Consider the following 27,858-nt stretch of genomic DNA (forward strand, 5'->3'; position numbering starts at 1 on the left):
TGAATCCATCTCCTACTGACAGTTACTCAAGATTATGTCTCAGTAGGTTTTATTTTTTTAAAGCTGCAGTGAGACGCATTTGTACATAAACCCTTAGAAACTGGTACTTCTGTTTCCATGACATGGATTGGGTTTGAATTATGACCAGTCCTTCTAACTATATGGCATTGGGCTACTTAACCTCTTAGCTTCTTTTTGCTGATAAAGGAAATGTTTATATAAGACCTTATAGGGTTCATACAAGATGTGTAAGCTATGAGGATGAAATGCTGGGTGCAGAGTAGGTGCTCAGTCCTACCTGGGGTGATAGCTAGAGATCTACTAGGGTGGACTTACAGTTGGCAAGGCCCAGGTTACTTCACTTCAGAGGGTTTATTATTGTGAATCTGTATCCAGCCTCCCAAGCCTGTGTGTCTGTCTTTCTCTCTCTCTCTTTTTTTTTTAAGAGGGGGAAGCCCATCTTGTGAAAAATTTCAGCCTTCTTGACTCATGCAATTTAAAAATATTACATTTTGGCAGAACCTTTGCAGTTTTTGCCGCTAGTCTGTAATTCCCCAGAGGTGAATTGAGAAGATTAGTGGTAGAACTTTTTCCATTAACTCTGGGAAAAACTACAGAGCAAAAAAATTTTCCTTTGGCAGAAATGTCAATCCATACCTCTTTTGGAGCATTTGGAAACTGAAGCGCTGAGAAGCTGATTTAATAGGAGAATTGAAAACCAAAATGTATACACATCTTTGCCTTTTCTAACTGATGACAAGTGAAAAATATACTCTCAGAACTTGATGATGCAAAGAAAATAGGATCATTGCTCCAGAAAGTACATTAAGGCTGGATCTTTAAAAGATTTGAGTGCTATGCTCTTGGCCACGTTCTTCAGGAAACTTATCCATTCTTATTAATGTTGCATCTATTTGTACTTCATGTCATAAAATTCCTCCTCCTCTTCTTTTCTTCTTGATGTGTAGTGCTTAGGAAGTAGGTTTAAGAAAAAAGGAGTGTTTAATACACTACAGATTTTGCCGTAGCAACTACCAAGAAAATGTGCTCATCTTCTTGTTTACGGTTCTCAGTCTTCCTGGTTTTTTTAAAATGTATCGGAACTTCTCTTAATTTTTCAGTTCCATAGTGTCGGTGGAGCTATAATGAAATAGTAAATTTCTGCATGAGCAGAATGTTTCCTGGGTGTAATCTCAATAGAGATCCTTCACAGCTGTAGAGTGGCTCTAGCAAGGTACTTCTCTTTGTTCCTCACCCCACCTTAGTTTTTTACATCTGTAAAAGGTGATCATCCCTGAGATATTACACAGGAATTAAAGGAGGTCCACTCATGTTCTTGGCACACTCACTCGAAGCAGTCAGTAGTTAGCTAATGATTACAGTCATCAGTAGTTCAGGTTTCTGTTGAGTGAATTTTGTGTGTGTTTTTAAATTGACACCCATCATATAATCCAATATATATGTTTCCCTAAGGGATAATCCCCACATCTGTAAAATTGCCATTGAGAATGTACTGTGCCTGTGAAAAGATGTGTTTGAAGACAAATGTTTTCTGTTGAATCATTAACCAATGGTTAGCAACACTACTCAAAATAATAATTATATTTTAACAGGCTAGGAAGTACATAATTTAGTTAGAAATGCACACAGGAGGCTCTGTCAGGAGAAACGCAGCTATTGTTAGTATATGGTGCCATCCTCATCTAATCACTTGTCACACCTTTAGAATATTTATGTCTGCTTGAGATTGTAGGCAATTACAGGTTGACAGTCTATGGTAAATAAACAAAATTTTCCATAAAGTTGGTTCTGAAGTCAGTTGCTTGGCATTTGGACCCTAATTTTTCCCAAAATAAAAATGACACTTATGGATAAGTGTCTAGGTTACTCCTCAAAACCCTATTTAACCCCTGTATGTTTGCAGTGAAGAATGAAAGGCTGGAGGTTTGGTGGCTTGGGGTTGGAAAGAAACCAAAAAAAAAAAAAAAAAGTGTATTTGCCTATGTGTGTTTAAACTACATTTTAGATTTTAAAAACTATCTTAATCACAAATATAATCTTATTTCTTTGAAAAACTGTTGATCCCTGGAGAGAGTGAAAAGGGAAAACATAAGCCTTGAAAAGAACAACTTCCTCCCTATCTCCCAGTCCCTCCAGTGGTTTGCAAAATAATTTTTTTTCTTTAAACGGTGAGTAGACTCCTATTTTCAAATGAAATCTTGTGTGGGATCCTAATGCTGACAGTATGCTATGTTATTAATATCACTATAGTTAATAAGCTTCCTTGCAACCTTTGCTTATTATCAAGAAAACAGTGATGCTTAATTTTCGTGGATCCAGCACTTAAACACCAGGAGCTCAGGATGGTGAACCGCAGGTCTCTAGCAGTCTCAGCACCCACATTCATTTATTTGGTTGTGCAGTGTTGTGATAGTCCTGATTTGTAGTGATAAGTAGTGACGACTGATAATAGTTTTTTTTTAACAGCTTGCCTTGCAATCTCAAGATACTCATCCATCAGTCTGATCCATATGATTAAAAAACAAAATAGGTTTCTGCTTGAAAGCGAAATAATTGACAGTATCTAATAAATCATTATTTAGAAGTTGGGACTAACATCCCAAACTTATAATATTGAGGCATACTGTGAAAATGACCTTTGACACCTCCTCAGCCTCTTCTTTTCCCCCCTTTCATGGGCCCCAGAGTTGACTCTGTAAAGCAACAGAGTGCCTTTCCCTGTGCGTCTGCAGCTTTGAAACACAGCGCACCTTCGCCTTTTCCTCCTCATCAGCTATCCGCTGGCCGAGACCGGTCTCACATGTCAGTGTCTCTGAAATATTCCTTGACACGTCCCTTCTTCCCACTCCCAGCTCCCAAACGCAGGTCACATTTGCTCCCTCTGTGTACAGGTAACTTGAGCCCTTCTTGCAGCCCACTGTGGACCATAGTTGCCTGTGTACCTATCTCCCTTCTGAAGTGAGAGCCTCTGGATGCACGAGCTGCCCCTTGGCCATCTTTGCAGTGGTAGTACTCTAAAACACCTGTCCAGTTAATATCACTATTATTACTACTAAATGGAATTAAAACTCTTATCAAACTCTTTCCTGCTTTTCAGCTTCTACCTTTGGGGTGTTTTCGCTCTAGAAGGGCATTTGAATTTACGGTAGGGGAAACTGGCATCAAAAAGGCTAAGTGAGAATTATAGACTTGAGGGAATTTGAGAGGTCCGTTACCAAGGTTGTGTGTCAGGTTACAGTATGTGACTCTCATTCCTAGTTGAAACGAAACCTTCTTGAGGGTAGGGATTGTGTTTGTTATTTTGTTTGTAGGTCTCCACCAGCAGCTCGCACATGTTCTGTACTCAGTAAATACAGGCTGAAGTAAATTCACTCAGCAAATTAGGGGACTGTGGCTATGTGATGTCTCTGTGTCTAGCTAATGGTTTGAAATATCCAGCTATTGCTGGTCTTTATTTATAGGGTGTGCATACAGGGCTGATTTTTGTTGGACATTAGGTGATTGCCAGAATTTATCTCCAGAACCTGCCCTAGGGAAGGCAAGTGCTCCTCTTTGCTGTATCAATAGAGTACTTAAGACAAGAGCAAAATTAAAAATGTAATGAAATATTGTTTATTGGATTGAGATTTGTCCTTCCTTCAGTTTAGATTTCTGTATGAGACAGATTTTTGTCAGGGAAGGATTGTTGATACGTGAAAACTTTGGACCTTTGCTGTTTCCAAGGACTATTTTTCCCTTCTGTTAATGTACACAGATTTATATCTTTTCAAAACCAAAATACATCGAATTGATATTTTCTACTTGAATTTGACAGCATGATATCTTCAAGTCAGGTAGCTCTCTACCACAAAAGCCAATTAAACACTTGATACCTTCTTACAAAAGCTAACTTACCTGCCTCCCCCCATGAGGTCTCTGTATACAGTGTGCTATATACAGTTGAATACAGTTGCCTGTATTCAACTCGACTATAGGTACTTTCTGAGCAAGGACCGATGGAACCAAGGCAGAGAGGAGAAAACTCTACACTTGAAGGCAAGGATAAGAGAAGCCATTTCTTTTCCTGGCTCAATTAAGATTGTACTGATCGTCAAGTCCCATTAACCTAGTGGGTCACTACCTTGCATGTATTAGCAGCAGTCCCACTGTAACATGTAGCAGTATTGCCACGTCATGGACGCATTTATGAAGATGGATAACAGCGAAGGTTCAGTGTTAACTTTTATTGTCAGGCAGGCTGTACACGAATCTGTCTGGTATTGGCTTTTGCTTTGATTTATGAGAAGGTTGCCACATGAAGAAGACATCACGTAAAACAGCACTGCTAGCAACAGTATGCTTAGATGCAGTTGTGAGTATAGCAAATAATTGCTAATAGATTCATCATCCTCTCTTGCCAGTTCCATACTTTGGATGGGTGGATCCTCTGTACAGTACCTTCCCCTTCCCAAAGGAGTGAGTCCTTCACTTGCTCTCACCTGGGTTAGCATGTTTCTCCAGAGCTTTCCTCTGAACAGTAGCTGGCAGTGTGATGCTGCTCATCTAAGAAGGGATCGTTAAGTAGTCACCCTGACGGTCCCCTTATCCTGCCATGAGAGCAGCAAGTAATTACCTATTGGTTTTGCCTGAGGGCACACACGCGCACAGTCTCCCACACACACCCCGGAGATGGAAGGACTCTGAAAATCTGGCTCTTGAATATCTGCAGCAGCTCCAAGGAGTAGCAGGTGGTTCTGGAAAATGGCACCTCTAGCTTCTTGCTCAATAGGACTTTTGTCCCCAAGGAGAATAGTCATTGCTTTGCCTCAGCTTTTTAGTTTCAATGCACGTTGGTTTGGTGGAGTGTCTTTTATGCTGTAAAAACTTTCCTTCCCTTTGAAATCTTTGTTTGGTCTCTGTAGTTCCAGTTGCGTCTTAATATGCAAGAAAAGCAGCTGTGTTTTCCTTTAAGCAAATATAATTGTAGGGGAAGGCGTCTCTGTTTATCCCATGGACAACCACATTATGGATAATGCCAAAAAAAAAAAAAAAAAAGGAAAGAAAGAAAAAGCTTGGGACCCCAGAGAAATGACGTAGGTCTTTTCAACTCTCTGTAAAGCAGAGGAGTGCCGCCCTTTGTGTGGCCACTGCCTGCAACCAGCACTTTCTTGAGAGCCAGCAGCTGTGGGGAGCTGGGGACAAACACATGCACAGGAGAAATCACCACCTTTCTTTCCTCACAAGAATAGATTGGGGCGGCCTGGGTAGCTCTTCTGGTCTGTGTCCCTAGTTTTCAGGCAGCTACATTTCTGAATTTTATGTATGTATTTTTGGCTGCGCTGGGTATTTATTACTGTGCGCGGGCTTTCTGTAGCTGTGTAAAGCGGGGACTACTATAGTTGCTATGCTGGGATTCTTCATTGTGGTGGCTTCTCTTGTTGTGGAGCATGGGCTTAGCTGCCCTGCGAAATGTGGGATCCTCCTGGACCAGGGAGCAAACTTGTGTCCCCCACATTGGCAGGTGAGTTCTTAAGCACTGGACCACCAGGGAAGCCCCCTACATTTCTAATCGTATTTGAACCTACCTCCTCCATTTCAATACTCCAGATTATTTTGAGACTTTTTTGAATTAAATTGTGGCAAGGTAGAGCCATCTTCTGATCTTCTGTTAACTTCTTTATCCAGGGAGATGCTCTGTGCAAGTGTGGGAGGTGGGCTTTGCTCAAGTAGTAGAATGAAAGTATCCAGGCAGAGGCAGACATGAGTGATCCTTGGAAGCAGAAGATGGCCCTGGCCCAAGCAGGTTGCATCTAATAGCTTCGGCTGCCTGGAAGGCTCTGTGCTTGGAATGGCTTGAAGTGATCAGGCAGGCCCCTGCCATAAAGCAGGACACACAGCAGCAGCTGGGGAGAGTCACGCTTGGCCCTCCACTGCAGGCGGCAGGCAGGAGACAGTGCCCAGGAACTCTGCTCTCTGAGGAGGAGAGCCAGATTATGAAGGCTGGATGTGAGATGGTGTCATTAAGGGCTTCCTGGAAAGAGGGAGCAATTAAACTCAAAGCCAAGTGAACGACTATGCTAATAGATAAGGGAATGTTTGTCGCTCAGTCGTGTCCGACTCTGCAGCCTCTCCAGGCAAGAATACTGGAGGGGGTAGCCTTTCCCTTCTCCAGGGGATCTTCCCAACTCAGGGGCTGAACCCAGGTCTCCTGTATGGCGGGCAGATTCTTTACCATCTGAGCCAGTTCCAGATTCTTTACCAGTTTCACTTTCAATATATAAGGAAGGTGCTCCTTAAAATGCTTGCGCAGGCTCTAGTGACTGTCATGAAACTTTCTTTTAAGCACATACTTTTTTAAAAGGGTGAATGCTGAACCCGAACCTCATGCCAGCTTTAAAAGCAGACATAGTTAAGATCAAGGCTTAAACTTGAATAGGGGCCTACTCTTGTGCTCCCACTCTTTTTCTCCAGGAAGTAAAGAAATAGACAGCTAAGCCCAGATAATTTTTCCTGGCTTTGCCTGCCTTTTGGAGGGATGTGAAATGAGTCAGAAAGGTGTATTGTCTGGTCACTTCCTCACTTTCAGAAGCCTTGGATTTTGTACAGCTGAGTGCTGGTTGGAAGAAAGCCAGGCTTCCAGTGAGAATCAACATCATACAGCCTTAGCTGCAGGACCACAGGGATGTGTAGAACTGAGAGAGTCAAATCCAAGGCTAAGGCTGGAACACCACGGAGACTGGAAGGCTAAGGGATCTGGAGTGCCCTGATTGATTGGTGATGTCTGTTGTTGGCATGCGCATTAAGAGAGTTGCTGGTTTTCCTTTGGTTTGCTACCCCTGCTTTAGAAGCCTATATAAAATGTTTACCTCCCTTAACTGATAGCACCTCCCCTGAAGTAGGAAGGATAGAGAAAGGAAGAAGGAAGAAAGGCTGTGTAGTGCAATTTTAATATCTTTCTCTTTTCACCATTTACATAGCAGCAGGTTTGGGGAAATGAAATAACCACAAGACAGGGCTTTTATGTTTTGTTACCTCTTGTCCTCACATAGCTCCTAGTAGGAAGGCCAATTTCTTTTTCCTTACTTCAGATCACCAGAGTACCAATGGGACCATGACTGGCATTTACTGGGACTTAAAAATAAACTTAGGATTGAAAATACTGTAGGCAAAATGTCTTTAATGTGCAGTCGTATCTGCTGTTTTCTTTATAATGAGTAAGAGGATATATTAACATTGCACTTTGGTTAGCATTTGTAATACATGCAGAGATAGTAACCTTCAGTGCATTTCTGAAATAGTGTCTCATGGGTAGAAGCCTTAGTTTACAAGCAGGGAAATAAGACTGCACTCAAATGACCTCTTTCCTAAATACCCAAAGTAGTAAAACTCCATCTGTTAAACGATTCTTCCTTCAGTCTAAATACTGGTGCTTATAGCTAATATTGCAGACTGAAAACTGATAAAAATTAATCATATTTGGTAGAAATTAATATTATAATTGATTTACCATTGTTTTGAAAAGTTTAAATGAAAGCATTTAGTACTTTATTTTATTATGTGTGGTTGTGATAAAAATTACCTCATCGCTTCATGCAGTTTGGATAACCAAACCGATCACGTGAGTATACCTAGTCACTCAGTTGTATCTGACTCTTGTGACCCTGTGGACTGTAGCCTGCCATGCTCCTCTGTCCATGGGATCTTCCAGGCAAGAATATTATTCAGACCTTACACTGAAATTAGATCTTCCTCTCTCAAGACTCTTCTTTTCTAACTGAAACAAGTTGCCGGGCATAACCAGCCAGTTTTGAGGTGGTTTACATTGATCAGATTAGGCAGATATGTCTAAAATGTCTACTTCATGATATGCTGTATAGCTACAGCTATTATATACTTCTTACCATTGTATGAGATGAAACATACAGTGAAACTCAAAAGTTTACAAGCTTTTACATCATCTTAGTCACGTGCAGTTAACTTCTGAGCAGTAATCAATCCACACTTGTCTATTGAGGTTTTATTATGGGAAAGGTCCCAGGTTCTCATATCCTTCACGACGGCTGCTCACCGGGCACTAGGGAGCCATCTTTAATTTCTCGTCAGTATTACAGAAAAGAAAACCCTCCGGTGCCAAGCTCTCCCCCAGTGCCCACCGTGGCCTGGGCCGCAGGGCCATCACAGTCCGTGCTGTCCCTTGCCAGTCTGTTTCGCACCATCTGAAAATGAAAGCATCCTTGGTCCTCTCACATTTCTGCCCACTCCTGAGTGCCCTTCGGTGGTTAACGTTTTCGAGGGTGGAGCTAGGGCGAACATCTCACGGCGTGAAGGAGCTGAAAAGTTAGCCGACATTTTTAATTAACGCTGGCACTTCTGGGCCTCCTGCTGAGCACTGCCAGCCTGGCTTTACAAAATGACATTTATGGCGTGAAGGGTACAGAAACTCATGGAAAGCGGCTGAAAACCAGTTTCTGGCCTGTTTGAACACTGGTTTAATGGCAATTGAACTTTAACTGTGTGGTGTTGATTATTCTTGAAATGTCCAGCTTGTTTTAGACAGGACTTTGCTGCCACTAAAGGAAATTAAAGCAGTTTGCTGTCGATTCCGTTGAGTTCCCCCTCAGTGCCTAGTCACAGGCAGCAGCCCTGCCACCAGCAGTGGGCGAATCTGTGCCAAGAGTAATTACTCCAGATACAATTCCATTTGTTCATAGGGAAGGCTGTTGCTCCCCGTGAGAACGTAGTTGAGAGAAGAAAAGATGTTTAGGTTTATGTTAATTATACTCCCCATGCTGGAGGTTTGGTTTTAACATGAGTGCGACTTTTTAATCCCTTTATCCGAAACACAGGCAGGAACCTTGTTTGCCACCATCTGAACTGTTTGTGGGCACCTTCAGGTTACGTGAACGGTCACCAACTTTCACACGAATTGTGTTCTAAAACTTGGTTTTTAAGTTTGAAAGTGGAAACCCATTTTTCTTTAGAAATAAGCTAATAGCTAAGAGGTTCCCAGAACAACCTCCCAAAGTTTATCAGCTGAGATAATAATAACAATAGTAATAATAGCAGCCACTGTTATTTTGTTAAAATGCTTACCATGTAGCAAGCATTCTATTGAGAGCACATGCATCATCTTACTAACGTTTACAACAGTCTTAAATGTTAAGCGCCCATGAAGAAGTTGCCCTTTAGAGAGGTTAAGCAACTTGCACCAGCTTCCACGGCAAGAGAAAGGTGGAACCCAGGTTTGGATGCAGGTGTTTTAGCTACCTGATTCTGTGTTAACCATCCCAGTAAATGCTGCACGTGTAAGCAGTGACTGTATTGTGGAAGCTAACTTTGATCATACTGCTTTATTAGAAAAAAGCTCATCTTGATTCCACTTGGGATGTTAGGAACACTTGCCTCCCCAGTGTACTAATTTGGACATATTTCCTCATACGTCCCCCTTATGCCTGCACATTCACCCGGGCTAACATAGTGGTGAAGAGAAGTGGAGAGGGTGCCCTGGTAGCCCTGTAGTGATGGGCCTGGGCAACCAGTGGTGTTTGGCAAATGCTGTGCCAGGTTCTGGAAATACTGTGGAGACTAAACAGACAGGAGCCCTGCCTTCTTGGAGCTTACAGACTAATGGGAGAAATGACTAGTCTCCCAAATAACGTGACAGTTACAGCTGTGCTGAGTTCTGTCTATGCTACGAGAGCAGACGTGGGAATCCACCATGAACGGTCAGAGATGACCCCTTTTCAGGCTAAGATAATAAGTGTTGGGGGAGCTTTACAGAAGGTCATTTAAGCAGCAAGATCAGCCTGTGTTAAGGCCCCAAGGAAGGAGCATAGCTCCTTTGGGGTTCTGAAAGGAAGCCTGCAGGAAAGCAGAGTGGAGAGAGATGAGATTGGGGTGGGGAAGAACCATGTCCCACTTGGCTATAATTAGTACTGTGAATTTTATCCCAAGAGCGGTAGGAAGTGTTTGAAAGATTCGCATTATAACCTGTGAGTTATAAGATTCATTTAAAAAGGGGCACTCCAGTTGTGGTGTTCATAGTGAATTGCAGTAGAAATGAGGCTGGAGGACTTAGAACAGAAACTAGCAGAAAACTACCTACGAGATTTAAAAAATATTCCTGGTGGTGGTGGTGACTTGATCTAGAATAATGACGATGGAGAGAAAGAGGTCGATTTCAGATCTGTTCTAGAAGTTTAACTGATAAGACTTAGTGACAGATTGGGCTTCCCCTGGTGGCTCAGAGGTTAAAGCATCTGCCTCCAGTGCGGGAGGACCTGGGTTCGATCCCTGAGTCGGGAAGATCCCCTGGAGAAGGAAATGGCAATCCACTCCAGTATTCTTGCCTGGAGAATCCCACGGACAGAGAAGCCTAGTAGGTTACAGTCCATGGGGTCGCAAAGAGTCGGACATGACTGAGCGACTTCACCTTCACCTTCAGTGACAGATTGGATATTGGGAATGAGAGAAGGGTGTACATCAAGGTGATTCCCTGATTTGAGAAGGTCCATCCACTGAGATGGGGAAGAAAGAACAAATCTAGGGTAGAAGAAGGAATTGTTTGATTTTGAACAGGTGGCACATATAAAATCTTCAGTGTGAATAGCAGGAGGCAGTCACCTGTAGGAAGGCAGGACTGGAGATAAAGAATTTGATAGCTGTTAGCACATCGGTGGCATTAAGGCCATGGGAGTGGTTGAGATCATGGTGGAGAGAGAATAGAGAGAGAAGAGCAGAGAAACTCTGCCACCTGGAGATCTGTTAGAAGAAGAGCCAGAGGAGAGACCAGGAAGGAAATGTAGTGTTTACAGAAGCCAGAGCCCCTTTCACAAGGGGAGAGTAGTTTACTCAAGCAGGTCCATGCCAGTGGGTCCTACAAAATGTCTGCTCAGAATGGGTGGATTTGGTCACTTGGGTATGGATAGAGGCGAGTGGATGCAAGGTAGGGAGTGGAGGTGGCTGTCATAAGAATAGTGTTTGCTAGAGTTGGGCTTTCAACAATATGAAAGCCACTAGCCATGGGTGGCTGTTTAGATTTAAATTAAGTAAGATATAAAGTTTTACCTTTGATCCATTAGTCACCCTTCAGGTGATCAGTAGCAGTACGTGACCTTGACCAGTGTGTTGGGTTGCATAGACATGACTGTTTCCATCACTGCAGGGAGTTCTTGGATTAGCACTCTTCTAGAAAAGGCAATGGCAACCCACTCCAGTACCCTTGGCTGGCAAATCCCATGGATGGAGGAGCCTGGTGTGCTGCAGTCCATGGGGTTGCTAGGAGTCGACTGAGCGACTTCGCTTTCACTTTCATGCATTGGAGAAGGCAGTGGCAACCCACTCCAGTGTTCTTGCCTGGAGAATCCCAGGGACGGGGGAGCCTGGTGGGCTGCTGTCTCTGGGGTCGCACAGAGTCGGACACGACTGAAGCGACTTAACAGCAGCAGCAGAGAAGGTGGGCAAGCTCATGAAAATGATATAGTAGGGAAAGAAATGGTTATCAGAGAGGCACCCTTTCTCCAAAGTAACTGTAGAAAAGGTGCAGATCCAGATTTTATGGTGGGTCAGTGAGGGAGTCGTCTCTTGGTTTCTGTTTTTCTCAGTGAAAACTAGAAATATGGTCAGGAGTGAAGGGGGAATGGAAATGGAATGAAATAGTTATTGGAAGGGGGCAAGAGTGAATTTACCAGAGAACTGTAGAAGCCTGGAAGGCAGAAATTAGTGGCTACCTGTGAATTTACCCTGGCTATATGATTTCCCTCCAGAAACACTCACTGGAGAGCTGCATTAAAGGACGGTCACATGGCAGACGTTCAGAGACTGGAGCTGCGTACGAAGGCTTAGATTAATACTGCTGAATTGGAACCCTTGGGGAGGTGTAAAACTAATGGGGCTCAGCATGGGGAATCCAGTCCAGGACACGAATTGAGAAGTGCATTGTTTGGTCCTCCAGCAACACATCATTTTCCCTTTACATAGGAACCATTGAGATTCCGCCTCTGAAATGCTCGTGTGTGAGGCACATCATAATCATTTGAAGAATTTGTGTGCAGGAGGTTGTTGTTTTCTCTACTTTCATGGTTAGTCTTGTTAATTTCTGTCTCCACAGCAGCAGCTGAGAATGTTAAGTCAATTTGCTAAATCTTGCCTGTCCTCAGAAAAATGCCGAAATCTGTTTATGTAGCACAAGAGGTGAGATTGGATGATGTGTTACGGCATCAATACCGAGCACTTTAATCAGAACTGAAAAAAGAAATGTTTGAACTTTTAAACTAAAGAGTAGTTGTGTGGGTGTTCCGTAGATGCACAGGTAGTTCACTGTGATTATATATCCCATATAAACTCTTCACTTTTAGCTGTTACAAAATTCTTCAGTGGTGTATCCCTCATATAGGGAAATATTAGCTCTTTGAATTCATAATATACTTGTCTTCCAAAAATTGGTCAGTAGTGTTACCATAGATTAGTTGTTCTTGATGATAGAGATCAAACATAGTCTGAGTAACCTACCTTCTAAGTTCTTTTCTTTACCAGTTACCTTGAACGTATCTATTTCCCAAATGCAAAGAGTTCCTCCCCACCCACCCTCCATTCCAGGGCCTTTCGGAGACTTAAGAGATTAATATTTATAATACTTGCCAAGTTTCAAAGATGTAAGGCACTAGGTACAAAATCATGTTGTTTGAGCACTTAAAAAAAAAAAAAGCCTCAAACCCTTTGAAATTGGATTTAGTTCCTGTGGAAACTTATCACCGTTGTAGATAGTGCCCTCACCCACGGGTGAAAAATAAAGTCAATTCAGAGAATGATTTTACAATTTTGTCGCATGGCTTGGGAAGTAGACGTTAGGAGTATGTGGGGTTGTGCTCTTTGGCTATTAAACTGGTTCATATCAGATCGTGTTTGAAAACAACCTTGCGTATGTCGCCATCTGTGCTTCACTTTGAGGCCAGAATAGGTATACAGTGGTTTAGTAGAAGTTTCAGTAGAGTCCCTTTCTCCTAATAACATAAGTAGTAGCTGATGAGAAGGCAAGGGATATGAGACATTTTAAAAATAAAATTAGTTACGGGAGGGGAGGGAGAGGGAAGAGTCCCAATTGCCCCTTAAGAAAGGTGGGCATTTGCAGGTTATGCATTTAGTAGAACTCATGTTGATGAGCTCGAAAAGTGGGCAGCTGAGGGCAGACTGGAGGCTGATAATAACAGTAGTCTAGGCAATGACACCCCACTCCAGTACTCTTGCCTGGAAAATCCCATGGGTGAAGGAGCCTGGTGGGCTGCAGTCCATGGGGTCACTAAGAGTCAGACACGACTGAGCGACTTCCCTTTCACTTTTCACTTACATGCATTGGAGAAGGAAATGGCAGCCCACTCCAGTGTTCTTGTCTGGAGAATCCCAGGGACGGGGGAGCCTGGTGGGCTGCCGTCTGTGGGGTCGCACAGAGTTGGACACGACTGAAGCGACTTAGCAGCAGCAGCAGGCATGAACTGTAGCTTAACCAAGGGTGGTGTAGGGGGAACCGAGGAAGGGTTGAAAGTGAAGACTTTTCCAAGAAGGAACTAGCAGTCTCAATGACTTCTTCAGTAGGAAGTATTCAATCAGAACAAAAGAACCAAAATTAAATGCGTGATGCTGAGCTAACAATACTGCGGTTGGTGGAAAATGGAAGGAAGATCTTGTCTAGATAAGAAAATGGAAAAAGAAACTGGCCATATCCAGTTGTTGCCTAGTCTAGCGGTCTTCAAGATAGAAAGGATACGAGAACCATCAGATCGCGTCCGTAGCTTCAGAGGGGTAGGGTTACTATCTGCGTATTTTACAACGAATTGAAACCTAGAGAAACCTAAGATCACAGAGTTTCTAACTGATGGAGAGCAACTAGAAAACCCTTTTCATCACAGGCAAAGCAAAAGGAGAGAACCCCCAGAGGGAAGAATAACTTCCAGAGGAGAAGAACAGCAGGGACAAAGACCTAAGCTCTGGAAGTAGCTCTCCTTTACACGAGAGGAGGAGGTTGGGAGAGAGCAATGAGCAAGAGAAGGGACCAGCTCTCTGACAGACAAGAGTCTCAAAGATAGAGAAATCTATAGGCTCTTCAAACACTCAGTGATACATGCTATTGCTAATGGCGCGCCCTGTGACTTAAAATAATCAGGCAGTTTCTCTGTCTCATTTCTCCCAAGGTTTCTGAGGTTGAATCAGAAGGGCTTGTGCCAAAGGCTGGTGTGTCCAAAGGCATTTCCAGGTTTGCACTCCCATCTCAGCTCTTCCGTCACCAGCACTTGCTGATGCCTTTAGAAGGAGAATCCTTCTTCTCGTGGATTCCTCCCTTTCTTCTAGTGGATTTCTTCCCTTACTCATAGGAATTGCCATTGCTGTCAGATGATTCATCTAGCTTTTGGGATTTCCTACTGAAAGGTTTCCCTTCCACTCCTCCATCTCACCAACCCCACTTTTAATATTCATTACTGTGGGCTTCAGATTTAACCAAGAGGTCTGTTTTTCTCCTTAATCCTATCCACGTCTACCTTCCTTTTTGCCTTCCTGTCTTTCTTTTTAAAGACTCACAGTGGGGACTTCCTTGGTGGTCCATTAGCTAAGACTCTGTGCTCTTGATGCAGAGGGCTCAGGTTTGATCCCTGCTCAGGAAACCAAATCCTACATCCTGCAGCTAAGACCTGGTGCAGTCAAAGAAATAAATAAAGACTGTTGAATCAAAACACTCCCCTTTTCACACAGCCTTCCCTTCCACCCACCTTTTGAGTAGTTCACTTCTGCTGATTACTATACTTAATGGAAATGCCTTTATTGCTTACAGAGCATGTCCTTGCTGAAAGCGTTTATGGCTTTCTGATCTGTATGTAAATTTTCATATGAATCTTAAAAAAGAAAAAAGTTCATTCGTGACATCACTGCCTCCAAACTTTGTTCTCTTCTTCCGCAGACTTTCCTTCTTCCTCTTTTCTGTTTGGAGTGCCTTGCTGTCCTGTCTCACTGCCTGGGCCTTTCTTGTTCTGTAAGACTTCTGAATTCGTTCATCTGAGACCTTTGCCAGTCATCTCCAGCCAGCTGTGCTCCCTCCTTTCATGTTTTTACTGTTCCCAGATGTGCCCCATAAAAGCAGCTCTTATAGGATGAGACACACAGACACACAGACAGACAGACACACACACACACACACACACAAACAACCTGGTATAGAACAAGCACTCTGTAAAGGATATTGAACTAACCTTCGTCTCTTTACTGCCCATTTTCTTATTTACCAATTTCCTGCTGTCTGACTTCTGTCTTATGCCCTATAGTGAAATTATTTCTCTAAATTGCTGGGGATTGAATTCCAGAGCGTTTTATTGGTCTGTATTCTTTTCGCCTTCTTCCTTTTTCATGAAGCTCTGGTTTCCCAGCCTTGTGATGCTGTGTCATACTGCTTCTTCCCTCCACTCCCAGTTCTCTGACTGCTCCATCTTCCTTCCCTGTCACCTCCCACCTACAGGGCTGCTGCCCAGGGCTCCGGTGTCCCTCCTGCCATCTCTCTCCACACTCCCTGCCTTTTCTTGCTGGGAAGGCCCAGTCCATGATGGTGGCCCTGTTCCCAGTGCTGAGCTCTAAGTCCATACTCTAGATCTTGGTGGGTTGTTTCCACTTGGGAGCAACATCACTTGAGCACTTTCATTCTTTAAATCCCCAGGTATAAGCCGTGCTACCGCACAATCACACTCATCTCACACTCTAGGAGAGTAATGCTCAAAATTCTCCAAGCCAGGCTTCAGCAATACATGAACCGTGAACTTCCAGATGTTTAAGCTGGATTTTGAAAAGGCACAGGAACCAGAGATCAAATTGCCAACATCCACTGGATCATCAAAAAGGCAAGAGAGTTCCAGAAAAACATCTATTTCTGCTTTATTGACTATGCCAAAGCCTTTTATTGTGTGGATCACAATAAACTGTGGAAGATTCTGAGAGAGATGGGAATACCAGACCACCTGACCTGCCTCTTGAGAAATCTGTATGCAGGTCAGGAAGCAACAGTTAGAACTGGACACAGAACAACAGACTGGTTCCAAATAGGAAAAGAAGTACGTCAAGGCTGTATATTGCCACCCTGCTTATTTAATTTACATGCAGAGTACATCATGAGAAACACTGGGCTGGATGAAGCGCAAGCTGGAATCAAGATTGCCAGGAGAAATATTAATAACTTCAGATATGCAGATGACACCACCCTTATGGCAGAAAGTGAAGAGGAACTAAAGAGCCTCTTGATGAAAGTGAAAGAGGAGAGTGAAAAAGTTGGCTTAAGCTCAACATTCAGAAAACTAAGACCATGGCATCTGGTCCCATCACTTCATGGGAAATAGATGGGGAAACAGTGGAAACAGTGTCAGACTTTATTTTGGGGGGTTCTAAAATCACTGCAGATGGTGACTGCAGCCATGAAATTAAAAGACACTTACTCCTTGGAAGGAAAGTTATGACCAACCTAGATAGCATATTGAAAAGCAGAGATATTACTTAGCCAACACAGGTCTGTCTAGTCAAGGCTATGGTTTTTCCAGTGGTCATGTATGGATGTGAGAGTTGGACTGTGAAGAAGGCTGAGTGCCGAAGAATTGATGCTTTTGAACTGTGGTGTTGGAGAAGACTCTTGAGAGTCCCATTGACTGTAAGGAGATCCAACCAGTCCATCCTAAAGGAGATCAGTCCTGGGTGTTCATTGGAAGGACTGATGCTGAAGCTGAAACTCCAATACTTTGGCCACCTGATGCGAAGAGTTGACTCATTGGAAAAGACTCTGATGCTGGGAGGGATTGAGGGCAGGAGGAGAAGGGGATGACAGAGGATGAGATGGTTAGATGGCATCACCAACTCAATAGATATGGGTTTGGGTAGACTCTGGTAATTGCTGATGGACAGGGAGGCCTGGTGTGCTACAGTCCATGAGGTCCTGAAGAGTCAGACATGACTGAGCAACTGAACTTAATGAACTGGAGCCATGTGTGTGTTGCCCTTCTTTGCGTCCACATCTGTCAGTTACCGCATCCTTGCTTCCCAGTGCCTGTCTTTATAGCTGGACACAGCTCCACTGGCCTCCCAGCCTGGATGCTTTCCACTTTCATCCATCTGATTCATTCACATCTGGTCAGCTTTCTAAGAGAGCACCTTTATAACTTTATTCTCTCATGTAGAAAGGTTGGTGGCTTGTCTTTCCCTGCGGAACAGAATCTAAGTGTCTTCTGCCTTGTCAGAAGACCATCTACATCCCAGTGCCTCCCTTTCCATCACCACCTCTCACCTCTGCCAGCCTCCCTGCAACCTGATCCCCTGGATGTGCCCAGTTTGACTGAGACCTGGGCTTTGGCTCACGTGGAGCCTCTTACGTGTCCTCTTGCCGTTTTACCCTTCTTTGAGGGTAAGACTTTCAAGACCCCATCTCCTCTCCTTCATGGACTCTGTAGATTACCCTCAGCTACCTCCTCAGGACAGCTGCAGCGCTTCCTGATATACACTCTGTTCCTGGACCCACCGTACCGCCTGCTCTTACCTGTGAGCTTTGTGAGGGTGTTTCTTCTACAGATACGAATATTTTTCCCTCCTTGTGTTTCTGCACATCTTTACCTCCCCCTTCACTGTGTGTTCACCTCTGTGATGTCCAGGTGGCATTTTCTGTCTGGCCATTTCCTGGAGGTGGCCTCCAGGAAATGGCCTAGGGTGTCCTCTTTGGGATTTCCCTCTTGCCAGGGGCAGACCCTCAGCCTCCTCCCCTACAGATCATCACCAGGACAAGAAAGAGACAGGAGGCCCAGCTCTAGCCGTCTTCCCACTCCTCATTGTCAGCACTCTGACACTTTGGGGGCTTCCCTGATAGCTTAGTTGGTAAAGAATCTGTCTGCAATGCAGGAGACCCCACTTCAGTTCCTGGGTCGGGAAGATCTCCTGGAGAAGGGCTAAGCTACCCATTTCAGTATTCTTGTGCTTCCCTTGTGGCTCACCTGGTAAAGAATCCGCCTGCAATGCAGGAGACCTGGGTTCGATCCCTGGGTTGGGATGATCCCCTGGAGAAGGGAAAGGCTACCCACTCCAGTATTCTGACCTGGAGAATTCCACAGACAGTATAGTCAGTCTGTGGGGTCTCACAAAGAGTCGGACACGACTGAGCAACTCTCACTCAGGGCAGATCAGTGTGGATAATTTTTTCCTTTACTTGTCACTGCAGTAAATACATTTGCAGTTCTTTCCGTTAAAGAGAGTCAGGCACATTCATCCCTGGGTGTACCGAGTATTTGGATCTTGCTTTCAAAATGTTGGTGAAAAGAAGAGTATCACCTAATGTAATATAACACGCTCTCTCATCACAGAGTTTAAATTTGATCCTAATCCAGTTTTTTAGACTGTGTCACAGTCATTGAGACATATGGCGGTTTTGAAATGTTTTAAATTAAGCTGTGAGCACCGAAGAATTGATGCCTTTGAGCTGTGGTGTTGGAGAAGACTCTTGAGAGTCCCTTGGACTGCAAGGAGATCCAGCCAGTCCATTCTGAAGGAGATCAGCCCTGGAATTTCTTTGGAAGGAATGATGGTAAAGCTGAAACTCCAGTACTTTGGCCACCTCATGCAAAGAGTTGACTCATTGGAAAAGACTCTGATGCTGGGAGGGATTGAGGGCAGGAGGAGAAGGGGACGACTGAGGATGAGATGGCTGGATGGCATCACTGACTTGATGGACGTGAGTCTGAGTGAACTCTGGGAGTTGGTGATGGACAGGGAGGCCTGGCGTGCTGCGATTCATGGGGTCGCAGAGAGTCGGACACGACTGAGCGACTGAGCTGAACTGAGTTGCATTAGTAGTAAAAGCACGCTCAGATTTGATCACCGCAGGCAAGAGGTAAGGGTACTGGCATGTAGTTTTATGCTTGGGTGACTCAAATGGGATTTCTCCAAACACCTCACCCCCCAGTCACTCCTCAGCTGGGAAAGGAGCATAGACAATTCATCCCTGAGGGTAACGCTTTTTGAAAAATTATAAGTGCCTAAAAATAGGGGCCTAATGTGAAAGTGTGGGCTTGACCATATTTCTGCACAGGCTGCTGGTACCACACTGCTCAACGGGAAGATGCTCTGGTTCTGTGCTACTTCAATAGTTAGATTGCATTGATGAAAATGATATAATAAATCCTATGAAATAAATATTGCTGCAAATATGGGAGGATTACCTCTGGGAGGTTGTGTCTGGTGTTCTGTTAGACTTGACCTTGGCATGTCTTCAGTCTGCCAGCACTGGTGCCCGCCTTGGCTGGGTGGGGGACAGCCACGTCGGCTGTATGCAACTCTCCCTCTCCTAAGCCTGAGGACTTGAGCAGGAGGGATGCGTGGTGAACCCTTCCAGAATTTGGAAACAAATGCCTGTTTGTTCCAGCCCTGTAGGCTGGAACTTGCAGGCTCCCCTTTCCCTGTTCTTCCTCACGGGTGGGTTAGCTGCTCAGCCTGTCCCGCTGCTCTCTCTCCATCTGGACTGGTCTGCTCCACAGTGCCTTCCCTTTCTTCTCCAGGAGTCCCCTCAGATTCTGGAAGGTTCTTCAGCTTCCCAGTATCTTAGCGTACTACCTTCCCCATCTTATTCCAGCTCCTCCTGTCTCCCTCCTGCCTCCAGATCTGGGCCATGATCTAGGACCAGTTTATCCAGTCATCTCCTTCCTGGCCATATGAAGTAGTAACGCAGTAGAGTGGTTGCAGAAGTGTTAGCCGCTCAGTCATGCTCGACTCTGCAACTCCGTGGCCTGCAGCCCACCAGACTCCTCTGTCCATGGGATTCTCCAGGCAAGGACACCGGTGGGGGTTGCCATTTCCTTCTCTGTGGTTGCAGAAGGCAGTCCCTAAGTAGGGGATATGATGAAGGCTGAGTAATTCTGAAAGTTACCACCACCGCCCTCCTACCAAGACGAAGCAACTAGAAACCTCTCTCCAGGTTCCAATAAACAAATAAAACATTTGTTTATTGTTGACAGGTCTGAAACTGGGCTCCTGGCCTCTGGTTATTTTCAGGGGATCCCTACTTAACTCAGAATTTATAAGCTCTTACTGTACGTGGCTACTCCCAGCTCTCCAAACCACATCTGTGCTGGCAGATGTCATGAACATAAGCACTAAACTTTGCTCTCAGAGAAAGCAGAAGCATCCAGAAGGCTTGGAGTCGCCAGACTGTGGGTGTATTCATATCCCCACGGTGTAAGGAGGTCTGTTCTCTCCATCTTGGGGCCTGTCTCTATATTCCAGGTACCATGAACAGATCTTGCTGCTGGCTTGAAAGTTACTTCAAGAGAATCCAAAGGCCAGTCCTCACTTCCTGTTCACTGGTAATGGGTGTCCGCTTGTCTCGAACACTGTATGTTCAGTTTCTGTTCCATTCAGAACCAGAGCTCTGTTTAGCACTTTGTTTACAACTTATCGTTCTCATTATAAGACTCTGTGTACTTCTGTCCCCTGTGCCACCAACCCTGCGCCCGCCCTCCCCCGCCCCCCGCCCCCAGTTTGGGAGTCAGTGGAAGGCAAGGAGCATGTCTTATTCAGCACCTACCATGGTGAGTGGCATGTAATGCATGCTCGATAAATGTGGCTCAGTGTTTGTTGTTGGAGTAAACTGAGTAGACAGATGAAAGAAATAGCTCTCATATTTTCCATCCTTAGCCCAATTTCAGTGAATATTCTAAAGTAGCAAGATTGGGGAAATGGAAATAACTCACAAAGCCCCCTAGGTAAAAATAACTTAATGTAATTTAAATTTGTGTTGGTATGAGTGCAGTGGGCTTCCTAGGTGGCGCAGTTGGTAAAGAATCCGCCTGCCAATTCTGGAGATGTAAGAAACACAGGTTTGATCTCTGGGTTGAGAAGACCCCCTGGAGAAGGAAATGGCAACCCACTCCAGTGTTCTTGCCTGGGAAATACCATGGATAGAGGAGACTGGCGAGCTGCAATCCATGGGGTCACAAAGAGTCAGACACGACTGAACACACACACACACACACACATGCACACACGAGTTCAAAGTATTATATAGATGCACTTATTTAAAGTAAAAGAAATCCAAGGGCAGTGCATTGTGTCTGCTCAATGTTAACATTTTCTCAGTTGTCTAATGAAAATTATTTTATAAAGTCAGATTTTCCATGTTTTAATCAAAATAATCATGAGGATGGTGATGATCATGGTGCTGGTGATGCTTTTCCTGGCCTTAAAGCCTTATTGAGATATTTCAAATAAAAGTTATTTTGCAAAGAGTCGGACATGACTGAGCGACTGAACTGAAGGTGACTTGGTCTCATTTACACACTGATGAAGTCTTTGGAGATTCAGATTTCACATTTGGTCCTAGACATGTCTTCATTCCACAGCTTGTAGGTCTTTTGATGGGGCAGAGAAAAATTTTTTGATGAGGTGATAGACAAACATCATAGCTAGTGTTCATTTTGTAAAATAAATATTTTTAGAAGTCATTTTCTTTTACTTTTTAAGATTTTATAGCAAAATGTATATGAAGACAAACTGAAGCAGAGAAAGCAAGCAGCTTTTGGAGATGTTAAGCTGCTTCCAAACTGTAATTGTAGAAATTTGATTACAGCTCAGATAGAAACATCATTAATAAAGGTGGTTAGCAGTTATTAAGAATGTCAGAAAAGCTTGAAATTGAGTTGTTTTTCAGATCTTGCTTTGTTAGAAAGAGGCTGTTTACATTTTATTCTGAAAACGATTGTAATTTAAAGTAAAATTAAAAATGAAAAAACTTAAATAGAAGATAATGAATACATTGGAGATAAATACTTCCTTTATATTACATTTATGATAGCTTCATGACACATGATAAGAGAAATTAGTGAATTACTAAATATTGGCAAGATGCTTGGCAGTTTTCGTTTTGTGTTGTGAAAGAAAGGCAGAAAGACCCTGGACTTAGCAATCTAGTGAAACATTTTTAGCACAGAATTACAGTTAGAGCTTTAGCATTGTGCTGCAGAAGTTAGAACTCAACGTTTCCCTCCCCAGGTGTGTCATGTACCTGCTTTTAATGTAATAGGTAATCGTTTTATGAGGCCACCAGATCCCATGAAGGATGCATGGTTGCTACCCTGGTATCCATTCTCGTATCCACCCTGCACTTAGAATGGTTTTGTGTTCCTGAGAGCTTCAGGAGTTGTGCCTGCTCACTGTTATATGACTTCTTGAGCCTTCTAAGTGGCGTGAGGAGGGCCATCTCCATATTTTTTTCCCTTCTCTGAAATTACCTCATTATCCTTGTGGTTTATATTAGAACTGAAAAGATGGGTAAGTAGTTTCCTTGAAATAGAAAGCTCAGACCCACATCAAAGAAGTTTCCAAGACATGAAGGTAGGAAAGGCAGCAGCCAGATCAGCAGATAGCTCTAAACAGATAACCAGGTAGAAACGTATTGTGCCAGAGCCTTAGGAAGAGAGTTCTAAATACGGCTCGTTCATCTCAACTTCATTTTTACCAAAGTATCTTCATTTCTCTTTGGCCAGTTAATTCCCAAGTTACAGGAAACTCTTTGAAGGAAATGATCAGAAACAGTAGTGATAATTTTTGTCCATAACTATGATATTTTAAGAACTTAGCCTTAATTGGGATTCCCCCCCTCCCCCGCCCTGAAGTTTCTACAATGGATCTGTCATTGTTATAAGAAAAATACTTGGATGTATTTTCTAAGCTACCTTTTCAAAGAATATTGGTGTTTGTTAAACATTAGCCAAAAAAAAATCGATATGTTACTGGCTATAGACTGCCTACCAGAGTGCTTCTTTGGCTTTTGTTCTTTATCTAGACATTTGGTCTCGAGTTCTGCCATTGGATGCTATGAGTGAGGTCCTTGGCCTGACGTGCCACCGTGGGGTGAAGTGGGGTGGGGATGGGAAGGGCTTGGCCCCAGCTTCTCATGCTGGTGAGAAAGAAGCAAGAGACAGGCAGCAGACTGGGAGTGGACTAAAGAGGACAGAAGGGACAGAAGGGGTAGAGAGACAGATGGTGGAAAAGTCCCCAGTAATTTCAGAGTCACCCAACTGGATTTTTTTTTTTTTTTTTTTTGAGTAATATGTATTTCCATGTATCAACTTTATTCTGCCAATTCCTTTTTGCTAAGTATGTTTTTGGATAACTGTTCTGTCTCTCACTTCTTTATTTATAGTTTTGAGTTCTCCAAATATTTCATCTTTCTCTTTTGTTGTTCACTATTTATTTTTGTTAATCTTTTCATACCAAGAAATTAAATTGTTTAAATGTCTCTTGCAGCTAAGATTTAATTTTCCTTCTTGGGTATCTTGAAATTCTGCCTTGCGTTATTTTTACCTAATAGTGGCTTTTTCCATCAGCAGGAATGGAAGCAGTCAATAAAAATCAATTGCTGACTCAATGACTCTACGGAGGGTTTACCATAATGCATATTGGAAATGACTTTCAAACCCTTTTCCTGAATGGAAGGTGCCATGCTTGGGTTTTATGGCCTTCTAATGTTAGACAGTAATCTCATTTAGCATTTTCCCCAAGTGAAAACAGTGCATTAGGGCAGCGTAACAAGCATTGCAGATCAATACAGAGACAGAGCTTTGCCCTTGCAGGTTAATCCAAGCAAAATATACCAGAGCCTAGTCCAGGAACTGGAAGATAATTACGCTGATTCCCATCCTCTCTTTCCCCCATTCTGTCATCTAATCATCAATACAGGCTGACGTGTATACAGAAAGGATTTCAGAAAATGTCTCCATTTGCATGTGCACACACACACACTCTCACACAGACCTAACTACCATACAGGAAATCTAGGGCCCTGGAAGTGAGTAGTATTGATTTCTGGTGATAAAAGTATATTTTGACACCTTGCAAATCATAACTAACGCATGGACTTTAACTTGCAGGAGTAATAGCTAAACCCAAGATAAATGCTTACTTATACCTTAAATAACCCCATTCTAAGGAGCCCATAGTATTTGATGAATGAACTATTGTAAATAGTCTTTTTTAGAAGGGAAAAATACTCTAGCGTCTTCCTGTGATGCGCAGTATGTGGCAGCTTATTCTTTTCGCTGTTTTACTGCATGTTAATGGGGAGGGTGCTTCTAGCCTTCTCGCCCATCTCCCTTCCCCTGCTTTAAATCCACGGTGTGTGGGAGGGATGTTGGTCCTCAGCACTGGGATAGAATGTAGCGCTGCTTCCTCTTCAACTGTTAGAAGCATTAGTTGTACATGTGCTTGTCTCAGCTCACCTGATGCTTAATCCTATTTTATTATTTGTTCAGATGTGTGTCTTGCTGTAATCTGTCAGTCGTGTCTGTGCTTCTACCCTTTGAAGCACAGCTGCCTCCTTTTAGATACTGGTGTTCATGGTAGGGGATTAAGGAAATCCATGTCCAGAGACATTCACAGACATCTGAACTTGAGAATCTTAAAACTAGGATGGGATTGGATTTAAATTCTGTTCTTGGGTATTTGGCAAAACAGTAAGGTAATGAATGAAAAAGTACAATGTCTCTCTGTCTTCTTTTTCAGAGGGTAGTAAGAAGTAAATTCCCTTAGGGGCCAGTAACGTGGTTTGCATTTCCTATTCTAACTATATATATATATTAGCTTAGTGTTGGATAAAAGTAGTGAGGAGACAGATCTTCACCCAGAGCTTTCCTTATTGATGAGAAATATTTCTCCTGTATTCTCTAGGGGTATTTTAGAACCTAACAAATTTAAATTTCAAGAAAAGAACTGATAAGAAAGTCTAGAACCTTTTGTATTAAACAGAACTGATTTAAAAAAAGACTCCCTAAAGTGATAATAATATATATATATATATTTCTGTGTATTTATTCCTTATAATCCAAGTTCCTCTACCATTTTTACAAGAGTATTTCAGTTTTGTTTGTATAATCCATTTGGTATATTTTATTTATTGTTACCATTTTTCAAGTGTGTATTGTCAGCTTTTTGGAAGCATCTATGTTAGTACTGCATATTCACTGAAAGCACTCTAAAATCTTGAGGTTTGTAAGTATAATTAGTAAAATTTTGGCTCAGGAAATGAAAAAAATTTTCTGTCCACTCATTCTGAACAATTTATTGCATGCCTTCTGTAAGAGGGATCCATGTCACTAGCTGAGATCACAGAGAAAATAAGATGCAGTCCTTACCTGGGATTTGCATCTAGTAAGTCACAGTTGACTGTAGTACAGTCAGTGTTAAGTACACAGTGAAAGAAGTTAATACAGGCGAGAGGGTTGTCGTAAAGGGAATGATGGACTCTACTGTGGATGGAGAGAGCTAGTGAAAGCCGTATAGAGATTACACTTCAGTACTTAGCTCAAGTGTTAGAAGATGGGTAGGTGTTTTCCTGGAGAAGGAAATGGCGACCCACTCCAGTGTTCTTCCCTAGAGAATCCCATGGACAGAGGAGCCTGGCAGGCTACAGTCCATGGGATCGTGAGAGTCGGACTCGACTTGGCAACTAAACCAGGGGTTTTCCAGATACATAGAAAAGGGTAAGGCTTGGGTGCAGAGCATTTCCAAAATCAAGAGCAATGGAGCAAAGACGTGAAGGGATGTGGAAGAACCAAACCCTGAAGAACCAGAGACATGAAGGAATGTAGTCAGGCTGCACCTTGTACAGGGTGGGGACTGAGGCGAAAAAGCAGGCAGGAACCTGATCCCAAAGGACCTGCCTGTTGACCGTGTATCTCATTTGGAAAGCAGATGCTGTCTAGACTCGGCTGTGAGAAAGAACCTTTTGGGAGAGTAGGAGTGGAGGGCGAAAGCTAAGAGACCGAGAGACCGGAGATTCATGGCTTGAGTCCAGGATATAAATGATTAAGAATTAATATAACAACAGTGAGTATGGAGAAAGGACTGGACTGCAGGGTCTCCAGCTCTGTGACCCACTGGAGGTGGGAGCGGAAGAGAACATAGGCTCCCAGGTTGGAGACCCGGCTGCTGGGCTGCAGAGTAATTGGCTCCATTCATACAGTCACGTTTTGGGTTGGGTGGGAATGCTGCTCTGTCCAGAGAGTCTCATGGGGGTGTCAGTTAATAGAATGAATTTCATGGTAGTCACTTATCTTGTGGAATATCTTTCTTATAAGGTCAAAGAAAATTATTTCTCTTAAAGTTTTTTTTTAATTAGTATTTTTTCATTTGCAGCATTTGTATATTGATGTATTTTTTAGCTTTGATCTTCATTCAGGTTGAAGCTCATTTGTCTCAGTGGTACCTGTTTTTGTTTCCAGGCGGTATGAGTATCACCCTGTCTGTGCTGATCTGCAGGCCCAGATTCTCCAGTGTTACCGCCAGAACACCCAGCAGACCCTCAGCTGCTCGGCTTTGGCCAGCCAGTACATGCGCTGCGTCAATCAGGCCAAACAGGTGGGTGTATGAACCAAGCTACTGGGGGCGCCAGAGGAATAGAAGACTGCCATCCAGGGCACTGGGAAGGTTAATGTGTGTGACAAGCTCTGTGTGGTCACGAGTTGATTAAGCTTTCACCCAGGTGGTGGTAGGAAGAGTCCATGGTCTCCTTGTGTTCCACCTGCAGGAAAAAAAAAGATTTTACTTAAATAATACTTTTTCTAGTTGCCCTGAACTTTTGTCCTTTATACTATAATTGTGTCGTCAAGGTCATTGCCCCATATTCTGGGCCAGTAGTCAAAGTCAGCAAAGAGGAAGGATACACATTAAGGGGCCAGCAGCTTCAAGTTCATAAACACGTAGTAGTCATGCTGACGGAGAAGGCACTGGCACCCACTCCAGTCCTCTTGCCTGGAAACTCCCATGGACAGAGGAGCCTGATGGGCTGCAGTCCATGGGGTCACTAGGAGTCGGACACGGCTGAGCAACTTCACTTTCACTTTTCATGCATTGGAGAAGGAAATGGCAACGCACTCCAGTGTCCTTGCCTGGAGAATCCCAGTCCAGGGGAGCCTGGTGGGTTGCCATCTATGGGGTCGCACAGAGACAGACACAACTGAAGCAACTTAGCAGCAGTCATGCCAAGAGCCTGGTTTAAAAAATCAAAGGCAGACATAAACTGAAACAACCCCTCTGCACTCCCCACCCCTCAAATGCAAGCACCTCTCAGTCTTCCGCCAGTTGGTAGAGTCCACTCAGTTGGGCAGGGAAAGAGAGGCCAGAGATGGGCTTAGGAAGCAGTTCCCATTGCTTCTGTGTACCATAGACATATTCTTCGTATGATCTTTCATAGCAGAATAATGGGAGGATAACAGGACGTGTGTTCTCCCTAATTTATGTACTTTAGAAAGCCAATGATAAACCCTGAAGCAAATTAACAATTCTGGCAGGTCACATAATTGTCTATCATTTAACTGATTTAACAGTTGGATATAGGTGGTTCTGAGAGATGAAAATTGTTGGAAACCGTGGTTCATTCTGCTGACAAACTCCCTAGAGTTGACCTTGTAACCCAGCTAAATCTAGTGTTTGAGCTGCACAGCATGCCTTCCTGTAGTCTAATTTGCTGCAGTTATAATAATGCCAGTTAGTATAAGTTTCTAACACGCTGGAAGTATGGGAGGGTTACTATTGTCTGGATAGCTGGAAAACAACAGCAGAACTAGTGGAAAAAACTGGAACCAAGGTTTATTAAAAGCGTGTGTTGCCGTTAAAGACCTTGTGGCTTGGGGCTTTTATCTGTTCCGCTTCTGTGGCACTTGTCTGAGTCTCCATAGTGTGCCAGAAATTCCTTCCTTTCAAGGTTTTTGGTAGAAGTAATGTTGCTAATGTTCAGTTAGTTTATTTAAAATAGCTTCTGATATGCTCTTAACAGCCTCCAACCATCTATATCAATCCTGACTAAAG

At 43.4% G+C, this 27,858-nt stretch overlaps 1 protein-coding gene across 1 annotated transcript in view; it reads left to right on the plus strand.

Moving 5' to 3' along the window:
• CHCHD3 (coiled-coil-helix-coiled-coil-helix domain containing 3) overlaps positions 1–27,858 on the plus strand; it is a 282,198-nt gene that overhangs the window by 240,666 nt on the left and 13,674 nt on the right. The window contains exon 7 of the mRNA XM_005679482.2: positions 26,274–26,409. Within this exon, the coding sequence (XP_005679539.2) occupies positions 26,274–26,409 (136 nt within the window). The remainder of the gene's footprint in view (positions 1–26,273; positions 26,410–27,858) is intronic.

Source organism: Capra hircus, chromosome 4 (genome assembly GCF_001704415.2).
Source record: "Capra hircus breed San Clemente chromosome 4, ASM170441v1, whole genome shotgun sequence".
Taxonomy (NCBI): domain Eukaryota; kingdom Metazoa; phylum Chordata; class Mammalia; order Artiodactyla; family Bovidae; genus Capra; species Capra hircus.